The 13,156-nt window shown below is 42.5% G+C and overlaps 1 protein-coding gene across 4 annotated transcripts in view; it reads left to right on the top strand.

Moving 5' to 3' along the window:
* Positions 1-310: 310 nt before the first annotated feature.
* LOC139371006 (LIM domain and actin-binding protein 1-like) overlaps positions 311-13,156 on the top strand; it is a 30,419-nt gene continuing 17,573 nt past the window's right edge. Inside the window, exons 1-3 of one of the 4 annotated variants that reach the window (XM_071110969.1) lie at positions 311-566; positions 10,360-10,493; positions 11,546-11,591. In XM_071110969.1, the coding sequence (XP_070967070.1) occupies positions 10,369-10,493; positions 11,546-11,591 (171 nt within the window). In that variant the 5' untranslated portion in view covers positions 311-566; positions 10,360-10,368. Of the gene's footprint in view, positions 567-2,746; positions 2,862-10,359; positions 10,494-11,545; positions 11,592-13,156 lie in introns of those variants that run through there. The other 3 variants (XM_071110970.1, XM_071110973.1, XM_071110972.1) reach the window with 3 other exon arrangements.

Below are 13,156 nucleotides of genomic sequence, written 5' to 3'. Positions count from 1 at the left end.
TGTTCTTCATGCTCAACAGTTTCCATTGTGTATCAAGAATGGTCCACTACCCAAAGAACATCCAGCTAACTTCATGTGTCAGCGGAGTACATGCCCCGACGAATTGAGGCTGTTCTAAGGGGCAAAGGGGGGAGGGGGGGTCACGAAGGTGTCCTTAATGTTTTATACACTCAGTGTATGTCTGTGATGTTGAGCGGAGACATTTTTTTGGAAGAAGAATAAAAGTATTTTATGTTTATTCCCTGCGAACTGCAACTTTAAGAGATGGAAAAGAACTCTTGATTTGGTGACAGATTTGTCCCGCCCCGTGAGATGCACATACTTTGAGGAGCGCACGAAGACGAAAAACTCATTGCTGTGAGTGTAATTAACCAAAGCCATTTACATTAGCTATACAAAACGTATCTGGTTTAGCAGCAAGAGATTAAAACAAGTCAAGTATGTTCGTTTAACAATGTAATTAAAATCTCAGATACTAGCAGATTAATCGACTCAAACCAACGTCTCTCTTTCTATTGTGCACCTGTGGGACTGTCGGGGGAACTGCGGTAGGCAACATCATAAACGTAAGGCCAAAGCAAGGTTACAGGAGTTTTGTCATACACTTGTGTTGATATATACAGTTATTATAATGCTATGTTAATTTCTAGCCTTAATGTGTGCGTTTTAGGATGCTAGTTTAGGCTCTGGTGTGAGTGTGCACATGGTGAATTTGCTCTAGCCAAGGCTAAATCAAATGTTTGCTGGTTAATGTTGCCAATTTGACAGGTACTTCCAATTTTGCACCATTATTACTGGTAGTGGAGGTTGCATGGGAAGTTATGGCAGTTGGCCAACCTATTTCAGGGTATGAAGGACTGGAGTGAGATGCAGTGCATTCATTTTGATAGTACAGAAGGCTTATAGGCTACTTGTTTATTGTTATAATAATCCATCTACCAAGGAAGATGTCTTCCTGCTTATGACACTTTTTATGAGTAGGCCTGCATGACCATATGTTACAAAATTATTCCAAAGTTTGTAAATATTTTCAAAACTCAAAAGTGGAGCATTTTCAAAATAAGTGTACTCCCCACAATCCCATCTGTTGTGTAGATCCAGCTATCACAAACCCAAATTAAGGGGAAAGATAGACACCATCTAATTTAATAATTTTAAATGGTGCTTAGGCTTTCTTTCCTATGGGGTTGAGGAATATAGTTAGATCTGCACAACAGATGGCGTGCGAGACATGGACTCATCTTGACATTAGACCACTTTTGAAAACATCTGAACAAATGGGGATTTTGGTGTGAACTATTACTTTAAAACTCAGCTGATAGTCAGCCATTTTGGTGACTTGGGCTACTCAAAGTAGGTTACTTGTTGTTGGCCTGATAGCCAGGATATATTCTATTCAAACTCCTGCTGAGTATTACGAGCTGGGTATTCAGTGGCTGTCCCTGGAGAAATGAGTAGTCTACTTTGGTATTCACCTCAGTGCCAGCAGTTGTCACACAATGCCGACTGTCCAGCTTTGTACCTTAACCGCACCGTGTGGCCATTTGAACAGGCCATTTGAATGCAGCTCCATGCTTATTTAACGGTGCTATTTATGCAGTTCTCTGTCTTGGAAGTTGCACAGCTGAGACTTAGAAAACGCTGCCAAACCATGTCGCCTTTTCATCCTCTCTCTGCGAAAAGAAAAGGATAGCCCACAGAGGAGGCAGGTGGTGATGTCCCAGTGAAGATGACTCAGTGGAATGTGTTGATGATGCTACCCATGTCAGATCATTTGGTTCGTCAGCCATTTTCACAATGCCAATTAGGGGACTTTCCTGTGTAAATAAAATAGAAAATATGCTACACACATCCCACTGGTTCAGATGCTGGGCAGAAAAAAAAACATGACAGAAACTATACATTTTCTCAACTCTGACATGCTCCTAAAGTTGATTTATTAATGAGACACAGACAGAAATGGGCAACATTTTGATTCAGTTGTCAATTTCTCTGCCAAGCCAATGAATTGCCTCAGAAATTGATATAGGTAAACTGCTCTTGTGAAAAATGTGTACAATTGTATGGGTATTGAAGTCTTGGTGCAGACAAAGCTGTGTAAGGCGCGACTGCGTGTGTGTGTGCGTGTGCGCCCGCGACTGCGTGTGTGCGCGCGACTGCGTGTGAGTGCACACCTCCAGGTGTGAGGCAAGGATCGGCCTGTGAAGTTGCAATGGGTTGAGTGTATTGAGAGCCAGGGTTTTCTCTCCCTGCCGCAGCACCACGCAGGCCCAACCACACGCTTCAACCTTTCAAACAGGTTAGAGAAACCTGAGCTTCTTGCTCTGTTCGTCTCCTCTCCCCCCTCCTCATTTCTCTTCACCTCTCTCCTCTAGCTGTCCTTTGCTGCAACCACCACCTCCCCTTCTTTACCACCCTCATGAAGGGGATCAAGTTGTGCCATAGAATCACACAATTTAGATCAGTTTTGAGTTCTTCACCAGGTTGTTAAAACACTTAACTGTAGAGCAGTTGTATAGACTATTTCCTAGAAATTCTGCTGAAGACACACAAACACACACACACCCTATGTACCTGGCAGGTGGAATCCAATCTCTAAGGTCATTGGTACAGGAAATCATGTGACCTGCTTCCTCCACTCTCATGACACCTTTCTGCTCACTCCGCCCCTTACACTCTTACACACTAGAGACATGCACATACGCATTGTGTCGGGTGTCGCAAGGTTTCACCAGGGGAGTGTGACAACCGGAAGTGCTTAAAGTAAAGGCTGGACCGAAACTGGAGTGCTATAAAATAATATAGATAAGACAGTAACTTTATATCGAGAAGAAAACAGAAAAATAATCCTTTCAAAAAAGGTACGTTTAAGGTGTGTCACGGTTAACTTGAACTCTTTGGGGAGAAGTTAAGTTACCGCTTCCCTTGTGCCATTGTTTTTGTAACTGTGTGTGTGTATATAGCGTTTCAAAAATCATTATCTCTGTTCTCACAGAGAGTATTGACCATAACTCCCAGTGTTACTGTAGTAAGGCTAGTCCAACAGTATCCATGTCATGGATGTGACTTTTTCCTACCAATTGTCTGAACACGGGTTAAACCAAGGATGGCGGCTTTGTGACATCTGATCAGTCCCATGAGCTGAGGGGTGCCAAGTCAGGGAGAGTCTATGAGGGAGAGTCCTGTGTTTCAGTTTCTGACTCAATCTGCTAGTTTAGCTTGAATGATTTTGTGTTTAATGATTCTTTGTTCAGAGCCAGGCAGAATTGACTATTGATTTTTATTTTTTCAAAGTCTGTTTTAGAGATGGACTTCAAGTAGCTTTTAACCCACATGGTACTTGTTTTGCTATGGTTCAGTTTAATTACATAGTGTCATTTCCTGCAAATCAAATTGTAGAGTAACAAGCAAATCGAGTTTGTCACAAGTGTTACCAGTCTCATATGGTTGGTAATAGTATGACGTAAAGAGCACAGTTTAAATTAGGCTACTGTGCCAATAGAATTTGTGCACCCCCTTAAATGATCTAAAAGGGGATTCAATTAGATTTTTGACAAGTATACCCATAACATGATGCTGCCACCACAATACTTGAAAATACAGAGGGTTTTACTTTGGGATTTGACCCAGCCCTGTAGTTTAATTTACTCCAAAAACTCTGTTTATTTGTTGTGTTGTCTTTGCAGTATTATTTAACAGCCTTGTTGAAAACAGAATATATGATTTGGAGTGGAATTTTTAACATGGGCTTCTTTCTTTTCACTTTGTCATACAGGCCAGTAATTTGGGAGTAAAAACTATGTTGTTGATCCCTTTTGTATTATGGTGGCAGCATCATGCTATGGGTATGCTTGTCACCACCAGGGACTGAGGAGTTTAAGATCCAAATAAATATGAAAGGAGCAAAGCCCAGGTAAAAGGTTAGAGAGAAATCCACCCCATTCTTCTGAAAACCTAACCCTGTGATAGTTGTATTTTTTTCCAAGCGCTGTTGAGTGGTCTAGTCTCAGTCCTGATTTAAATCTGTTTAAGGAAATCTGATAAAAGGTTGAAATATCGCTGTCCATCAATGATATCCAACCAAATTTACTGAGCCTGTGCAATTTTAACAAAAACAATGGATATATGTTGCGTAAAGCTGATAGAATGGAAAAAGATTCACAGCTGTAATGGCTGCCAAAACCGCTTCAACCTGTAACTCAGAGGGTGAAAACGTATCCAATTATGATTATATAAATATTTTAAATGTCTTAATTTGGAAAATGTTCTATGACTTTCTATCACTTTGAAAATGTGGAGTAGGTTGTGTAGATCCGTAGGACAAATATCTACTTGAATCCTTTTTAGATGATGTATATTTTAAGGTGGCAAAATGTGAAAGTTGAAAGGGTGCAGACTTTCTGTAGTCTCTGTATACCCTCCTGCCCCATATCTGTCTGTTGGTGCAGTCAATGTGAACCTGATGTTGTGTTATTTCAATGTCTTATTGAAGTCCCTGGCATATACTTAGCAATGTTTTATCTGCATGTCTGTGTGTGTGTGTGTGTGTGTGTGTGTGTGTGTGGGGGGGGGGGGGGGGGAGCAGCAAATTATAAACCCCTTCCTACATTTGAGCTGTTCAGGACTGATGTACCTCCATGTCACTCAAGGCACTGATGATGATAAAATGGCTATATTTCGCAATACAGACTGATCCTGTGTTGTGTTCCATATCTGGGTTTGTTGTGGATACAGCATTGCAATGAGATGAAAGTGAAGATTCAAAGGCTGTTCCGCTTTGTGCTTTAGTGAAATTGACACAGCGGCCTCGTTGACTGAAACCCGATAATGATTGCCTCAGGAAAGGCGCGTCCGCAGGATCTGGCAATGTCACTTATCTTCAAAAGTTATTCCCAACATCCGGTCCCCATATCATGTCAAGTTTACAGTCACAATCAAGTATGTTGAAGTGAAGATTTGATTTCTTATCAATATACTTGCCCACCATACAGGTAGGGCTGGGAATTACTAGGGAACTCGCGCTAAGATATTATCACGATACTTATGTATTGCGATTGGATACTGTGATTTTATTGCGATTCGATGTTCCAAACATATTGCTCACCAAATGTCTGCTGCAGAGGGACAAGAGAGAGACATGAGAAAACAAGTTTTGATCAGTCATATAAATAAAAGTGCTGAAAACAAATTAGCTCCCTATTTAAAAATAAATAAGTAAATTAAAAAAAAGTGCAGTAAAAGTAGTAAAAATACAGGAGTTTTGGTGCAGGCATAGCAAACTAGCGCCAAAAATAATATTACGATATTGTCAATATGATATATCATCTGAAATAATATCCCCCATCACTACATACAAGTGCTATTCAGATATGGTGAGAGAGTAGACTAGACTGGGCCAGATCAACTAAACTTGTTCTGTTGCAGTTTGCTTCCATGAAGTGGAATGCCAAATGAAAAGGAAGCCTCGTCTATGTTTGGTTTGGCTACTTGTTCCTCTACATATCATGTCTCGTCTCTGTTTGGTTCGGCTACTTGTTCCTCTACCTATCATGTCTCGTCTCTGTTTGGTTCGGCTACTTGTTCCTCTACCTATCATGTCTCGTCTCTGTTTGGTTCGGCTACTTGTTCCTCTACATATCATGTCTCGTCTCTGTTTGGTTCGGCTACTTGTTCCTCTACATATCATGTCTTGTCTCTGTTTGGTTCGGCTACTTGTTCCTCTACATATCATGTCTCGTCTCTGTTTGGTTCGGCTACTTGTTCCTCTACATATCATGTCTCGTCTCTGTTTGGTTCGGCTACTTGTTCCTCTACATATCATGTCTCGTCTCTGTTTGGTTCGGCTACTTGTTCCTCTACATATCATGTCTCGTCTCTGTTTGGTTTGGCTACTTGTTCCTCTACATATCATGTCTCGTCTCTGTTTGGTTCGGCTACTTGTTCCTCTACCTATCATGTCTCGTCTCTGTTTGGTTCGGCTACTTGTTCCTCTACATATCATGTCTCGTCTCTGTTTGGTTCGGCTACTTGTTCCTCTACATATCATGTCTCGTCTCTGTTTGGTTCGGCTACTTGTTCCTCTACATATCATGTCTCGTCTCTGTTTGGTTCGGCTACTTGTTCCTCTACATATCATGTCTCGTCTCTGTTTGGTTCGGCTACTTGTTCCTCTACATATCATGTCTCGTCTCTGTTTGGTTCGGCTACTTGTTCCTCTACATATCATGTCTGTTTGGTTCGGCTACTTGTTCCTCTACCTATCATGTCTCGTCTCTGTTTGGTTCGGCTACTTGTTCCTCTACATATCATGTCTCGTCTCTGTTTGGTTCGGCTACTTGTTCCTCTACATATCATGTCTCGTCTCTGTTTGGTTCGGCTACTTGTTCCTCTACATATCATGTCTCGTCTCTGTTTGGTTCGGCTACTTGTTCCTCTACCTATCATGTCTGTTTGGTTCGGCTACTTGTTCCTCTACATATCATGTCTGTTTGGTTCGGCTACTTGTTCCTCTACATATCATGTCTCGTCTCTGTTTGGTTCGGCTACTTGTTCCTCTACATATCATGTCTCGTCTCTGTTTGGTTCGGCTACTTGTTCCTCTACATATCATGTCTCGTCTCTGTTTGGTTCGGCTACTTGTTCCTCTACATATCATGTCTCGTCTCTGTTTGGTTCGGCTACTTGTTCCTCTACATATCATGTCTGTTTGGTTCGGCTACTTGTTCCTCTACCTATCATGTCTGTTTGGTTCGGCTACTTGTTCCTCTACCTATCATGTCTCGTCTCTGTTTGGTTCGGCTACTTGTTCCTCTACATATCATGTCTCGTCTCTGTTTGGTTCGGCTACTTGTTCCTCTACATATCATGTCTCGTCTCTGTTTGGTTCGAATACTTGTTCCTCTACCTATCATGTCTCGTCTCTGTTTGGTTCGGCTACTTGTTCCTCTACATATCATGTCTCGTCTCTGTTTGGTTCGGCTACTTGTTCCTCTACCTATCATGTCTGTTTGGTTCGGCTACTTGTTCCTCTACATATTATGTCTCGTCTCTGTTTGGTTCGGCTACTTGTTCCTCTACATATCATGTCTCGTCTCTGTTTGGTTCGGCTACTTGTTCCTCTACATATCATGTCTCGTCTCTGTTTGGTTCGGCTACTTGTTCCTCTACCTATCATGTCTCGTCTCTGTTTGGTTCGGCTACTTGTTCCTCTACATATCATGTCTCGTCTCTGTTTGGTTCGGCTACTTGTTCCTCTACATATCATGTCTCGTCTCTGTTTGGTTCGGCTACTTGTTCCTCTACATATCATGTCTCGTCTCTGTTTGGTTCGGCTACTTGTTCCTCTACATATCATGTCTCGTCTCTGTTTGGTTCGGCTACTTGTTCCTCTACCTATCATGTCTCGTCTCTGTTTGGTTCGGCTACTTGTTCCTCTACATATCATGTCTCGTCTCTGTTTGGTTCGGCTACTTGTTCCTCTACATATCATGTCTCGTCTTTGTTTGGTTAGGCTACTTGTTCCTCTACATATCATGACCACTTACTACAGCTAGGCTGCTACCTCCACTACTTCTGCAAGCTTAGAGGAAGATGATTCCTTTTTATTGTCCAATATGCACAAATGTCCATCTGCAATTTGTTGTCTGTTCTATCCCAACCCCTCAGAAGGACAGATAAAACATGCCCTGGATGGGGTAGAGTGCAGCGTCCCTGGAGAAATTATAGGGGTTAAGCAACTTGCTCAAAGGCACAACTGCAGGAGATGGCTGAGCTTGCAGGTGATAAGAGTACAATGGAAGTTGAATAGACAAGCACCCCAAATAAAGTGTTTTATATTCAACTTCCATTCTCCTCCAAGAGGGACTGATTTTTATTTCCTGCTCATCCAGTTTGTTCTTCAATCCCTGCATCTTGGTTTCTACTATGAGGTAGTTTCCCCTGTGCTTAGCTTGGAGAAGCAGCTTGGAGGAAAGGCTGAGGATGATTTTTTTGAGGAATTCCACTGGATTTCTGCCTTTTGGCTTCCTGATCTGGCCTGCTGTGCTGATGCACATGAATATGATGCGTTGCCTCTGACACACACGCATTACACTTTATCCCTTTTCCACTGAACACATACCTCCAGGGTTGCACAGGCTTTCAACCAATGTGCACTTCTTAAGCTAAGGTTTAAGCTTTGCCCTATTTTCCAAAGTTTTTCTCATGAAATATGACAGAGATGCAAGACCCGAGTTTTAAACCACCCCTGTGGACATGCTAAACACGGTCTTTATGAGAAGTCCATGTGATGTCTCTCTCTGTGGATTAGATTATTATTTTCCTGGATCCCATGGTTTGTAGACAGGAAGTGTTGGAGATTCTTTTGGAATTGGTCATTTGTTATGGTTGTCGTCGTGGTCACACTCGTAGTGCTGGTTTGCTTGTGTAGCTTATGAGCAATTCCATGGTAGTGGAATTCACTTTAAAATGTATGCCAAACAAAATCATTGATTTCAAAGTTGAACTCTATGCACAGTGGCTACTTTGAATAATTTACACCAACAAAAAAATATATAAAAATGTACTTGAAAAACTGTGCAGATGCTAAGTTTGGTCAGAATTATGGTAAAATCTCCCTCAATTTTATTGTTACTGAACTTCATCTGCACAGTTCTTCCTGTAAATGTGTTTTTGTAAATTTGTCAGTGGAAATGGTTAAAACTAGTACCTGTGCATAGAGTTCTATGGTTTGTTAAGCTTTGAAATTGATGTTTTTTGTTTGGTCTACATTATAAAGTGAAAAATCTGAGTCTGTAATTCCATTATCATGGAATTGCCTCTACTATGTTTATGCGTGTGCTTGGTCATGTCTGAGTCAACACAAAACCAGCTGCTCTGACAATGCTTAATTCAATTCAGTCTCTTTGTCGGGTAATGATGTAATACCTGCAAAGCACACCTTAATGAAAATGACCAGATGAAAGGGCATGGTCCATACACCCTTCCGGCTGGCCCAAGACAGCCTATTGATATAAATTTATCTGAAAATGACTACAAATACACACCATGCAGTATACCAAAGGTGGGTCCATGTATAAACTGATAAATGCTTTTGTCGATTCTCATCATTCCCTCCCTTCCAGACAAATGACTATTTTACTGGCTTATCAGCTGTGTTATGAGACCGTTTTTTTTGTTAGTGTACGTGTCTATCGGAAAACACAGTAACTATAGTAACTAACTTCCTGTGTGCATTTAGGCATGTGGGTGTATGTTATACTCTGGCCCTCTATAATTGTTGATTATGAAGATCAGGCTGAGATAAGTGGCAGTCGGAGTGCTGGTTTTCTCCTCCGAACAGAACAGGCCTCCTGACTGTCTCGGAACAGGCCTCCTGACTGTCTCGGAACAGGCCTCCTGACTGTCTCGGAACAGGCCTCCTGACTGTCTCGGAACAGATTATGATATGTTCGGATTCGCACAATGACAACATTGCTGCTGATCTCAGTTGTGTACCTGCCCCACAGTCAAGTGTCTGAACTTTCCCACTCAATCATGATGGCAGAATTTTGTCTGCTTGCTCCTGTAACCATGCAATGTTTGAGTGTGTGAGCTCATAGCAGCAGGGGAGGGTATGTGCTGTAGATGATATCTCGGGGGCGGACAGACTCCTAGACAGAGAGCAGAGCAGGTGATTGACATACAGATCAATGACCTCACCATTGGGGAAGCTGAGGGATAGACAGTACCTCTTTGTACAGAGACAGTGCTGCATTGATCCCCCCTGTCTGTCAACACTCTGCTATTATTCTGGGGGATCTGGGTGAAATAGACTATGAACCTATTAAAGAGAACACTTTACTGGCATAACTTTAGTGTATATATAAAGCAATAAAAGCATACAAAATGCCTATATTGGTAATAATCAATGGGCTGTAGGCTACCTGGTAGGGCAGTGTTTTCATGGGATAACTCCTGGGCCATTACACCCCAAACAAAAATACAAATGTGTTTGTTTCAATTTACACAAGTTGTCATTGTTATTAACATGTTATTCATTACCCTTCAATTAAGGTGTCACCCTGTATTGTCTATGTCGTGGTTTGATTGATTCATGATGAATGAGCAGTGAGGTAGTGCACTGTGCACACCATGGACAAACAGCTGGATGATGTCACCCAACAGTGCCAGTGTTGGTTGTTGAATCCAAGCTCTACAGGCTGTGTGTATTATATACTGTATTAGGTCATTTCTATAAGATGGGTGTTGGAGAATTTTGGGACTTGTATTTCATGTAAAACAGGTAATGTAGTTTAAAAAAAAATTTAAGTAAACATTTTGATTCTGTCATTAATTAGTGTGTGTGTGTGTGTGTGTTAGGAGGCGGAGATGGAAGGCGGAAGTTCGTTCAGCAGAAAGTCGTGGGCGTCGCAGTCTTTACGGGTCACCGCCAGGGAGCTCTCATTGGTCAGCACGCGAGGCAAGACCAACGCCATTGCAGAGCGCTTCTCCAAGTGAGTGACACGCACAGCTCTCTACTAGACACTTCTGTCTGTATGAGTGTACTACCGTGGACACTTCTCTTCCAAATTCATCATACCAAACACGCATCTATCTGTAGGGAATCCTCCATATCGCCCAGCTCTACGTACATACTGCACCAATCACACTTATCCTTTTGGTGCTCCAGTATGTACATACAGTCAGTCAAGTCTGTGTCAGTGGAGAGCCAAAATGAAAGTCAACCCAAACACTTCAGGCTTAAAGGCTTTATACAAGTGCTCCCATCCCAAATGTACATAATTGAGGGAGGGAGGTAACAGAGATGCTAGCTGTATATCAATCCTGTTCTGCAGGTCATTGGGTTACCCTCGTGTCTGCCAACAGAGGTTGCAGCAGAACTGGAAAGAGATAATTCTGACTGTTAATAGTTACCACTCTTTAAGAAGCTCTGTGGGTCTGAAAATTATGGTTGAAAAGTCACCTCTTCATCACATTGTCGTAACTGTAATCTTAGGCAGTATCAACCGTGACCTATTTCCTCATACACCTTGCATGTACAGGTCATTTTCTTCTGTTGCTATGTAAAGTAGCTGTTACCTTACAACAATCCTGACCTACCGTGCCACTAGTACATTTCAGCTGGCATTTACATAGCTATGGCTATCTGTGAACTTTAACACCTCACAAAGCAACTGTTTTGACTATGCAGAGGTTGTTGATTCTGCTCTTCACAAGTCCTCTCTGTCAGCCCTACCTATGGAATCACAATTTCCCTAGTATAACACAAGGGTGTATAAAACCAGTGTAACAGTGGTGTTAGTCGAAAAGCAGCGTAGTGTCTGCAGATCCAGAGGAAACCAGATCGGTGTCAGAAATAGCCCAAAACCCTTTTTTTATATTGCTTACACTTCCCTGATCTCTTCAGACCTTCAAAACATGTTCAGATATTATTGATTTAATAGCAGTGCAAACTTCCATTCCCAGTGTAATGCTTTGGTCTACTTTACTGTGTGCACCTCTGTTCTTGATCAGCAGAGGTCAGTGTTGCTCCTCTGTTCCATAGGTACCAGAGAGCTGCTGAGGAGGCCAATGCTGAGAAGAAGAAAGCAGTGAGTATCTCCATTCAGCTCCCCAACAGGAGACCCACTCATGGAACTATAGGATGTGACATCACCTCAGACACAGTCACCAGTTCAATGATACGTTTGTGAAGCTGCCCTCTTGGTCAAGTCTTTGACTCTGTCACCATTGAACTATATCAAATCAAATTGTATTAGTCACATACACATGGTTAGCAGATGTTAATGCGAGTGTAGCGAAATGCTTGTGCTTCTAGTTCCGACAATGCAGTAATATCTAACAAGTAATCTAACAAATTCACAACTACCTTATACACAAATATAAAGGGATGAATAAGAATATGTACATATAAATATATGGATGAGCGATGGCTGTGTGCCATAGGCGAGATGCAGTAGATGGTTTGAAATACAGTGTATACATATGAGTTGAGTAATGTAGGATATGTAGACATTATTAAAGTGGCATTATTTAAAGTGACTAGTGATAGCTTTATTAAAGTGGCCAGATATTTTAGTCTGTATGTTGGCAGCAGCCACTCTGTTAGTGATGGCTGTTTAACAGTCTGATGGCCTTGAGATGTTTTTCAGTCTCTCGGTCCCAGCTTTGATGCAGCTGTACTGACCGCGCCTTCTGGATGATAATGGGGTGAACAGGCAGTGATATCGGGTGCTGTAGGTATCCTGGAGGGCAGGTAGTTTGCCCCCGGTGATGCGTTGTGCAGACCGCACTACCATCTAGAGAGCCATGCGGTCGTGGGCGGAGCAGTTGCCATACCAGCCAGTGATGCAGTCCAACAGGATGCTCTCGATTGTGCATCTGTAAAAGTTTGAGTGTTTTAGGTGACAAGCCAAATTTCTTCAGCCGCCTGAGGTTGAAGAGGCGCTGTTGTGCCTTCTTCGCCACTCTCTGTGTGGGTGAACCATTTCAGTTTGCCAGTGATATGTACGCCGCGGAACTTAAAACTGTCCACCTTCTCCACTACTGTCCCATTGATGTGAATGGGGGGGTGCTCCCTCTGCTATTTCCTGAAGCCATGATCATCTCCTTTTGCTTTGTTGATGTTTGGTGAGAGATTATTTTCCTGACACCACACTCCAAGGGCCCTCACCTCCTCCCTGTAGGCCGTCTCGTTGTTGTTGGTAATCAAGCCTACCACTGTAGTGTTGTCTGCAAACTTGATGATTGAGTTGGAGACGTGCATGGCCACACAGTCATGGGTGAACAGGGAGTACAGGAGGGGGCTGAGAACGCCCCAGTGTTGAGGATCAGCGGGGTAGAGATGTTGTTTCCTACCCTCACCAACTGGGGGCGGCCTGTCAGAAAGTCCAGGACCCAGTCGCACAGGGCAGGGTCGAGACCCAGGGTCTCGAGCTTAATGACCACTTTGGAGGGTACTATGGTGTTAAATGCTGAGCAGTAGTAAATGAACAGCATTCTTACATAGGTATTCCTCTTGTCCAGATAGGATAGAGCAGTGTGATGATGATTGCGTCGTCTGTGGACCTATTGGGGCGGTAAGCAAATTGGAGTGAGTCTAGGGTATCGGGTAGGGTGGAGGTGATATGATCCTTGACTAGTCTCTCAAAGCTCT

Source organism: Oncorhynchus clarkii, chromosome 17 (genome assembly GCF_045791955.1).
Source record: "Oncorhynchus clarkii lewisi isolate Uvic-CL-2024 chromosome 17, UVic_Ocla_1.0, whole genome shotgun sequence".
NCBI lineage: Eukaryota > Metazoa > Chordata > Actinopteri > Salmoniformes > Salmonidae > Oncorhynchus > Oncorhynchus clarkii.
The sequence above is the reverse complement of the archived record's forward strand: the minus strand, read 5'-3'. Positions and strand labels throughout refer to the sequence as shown.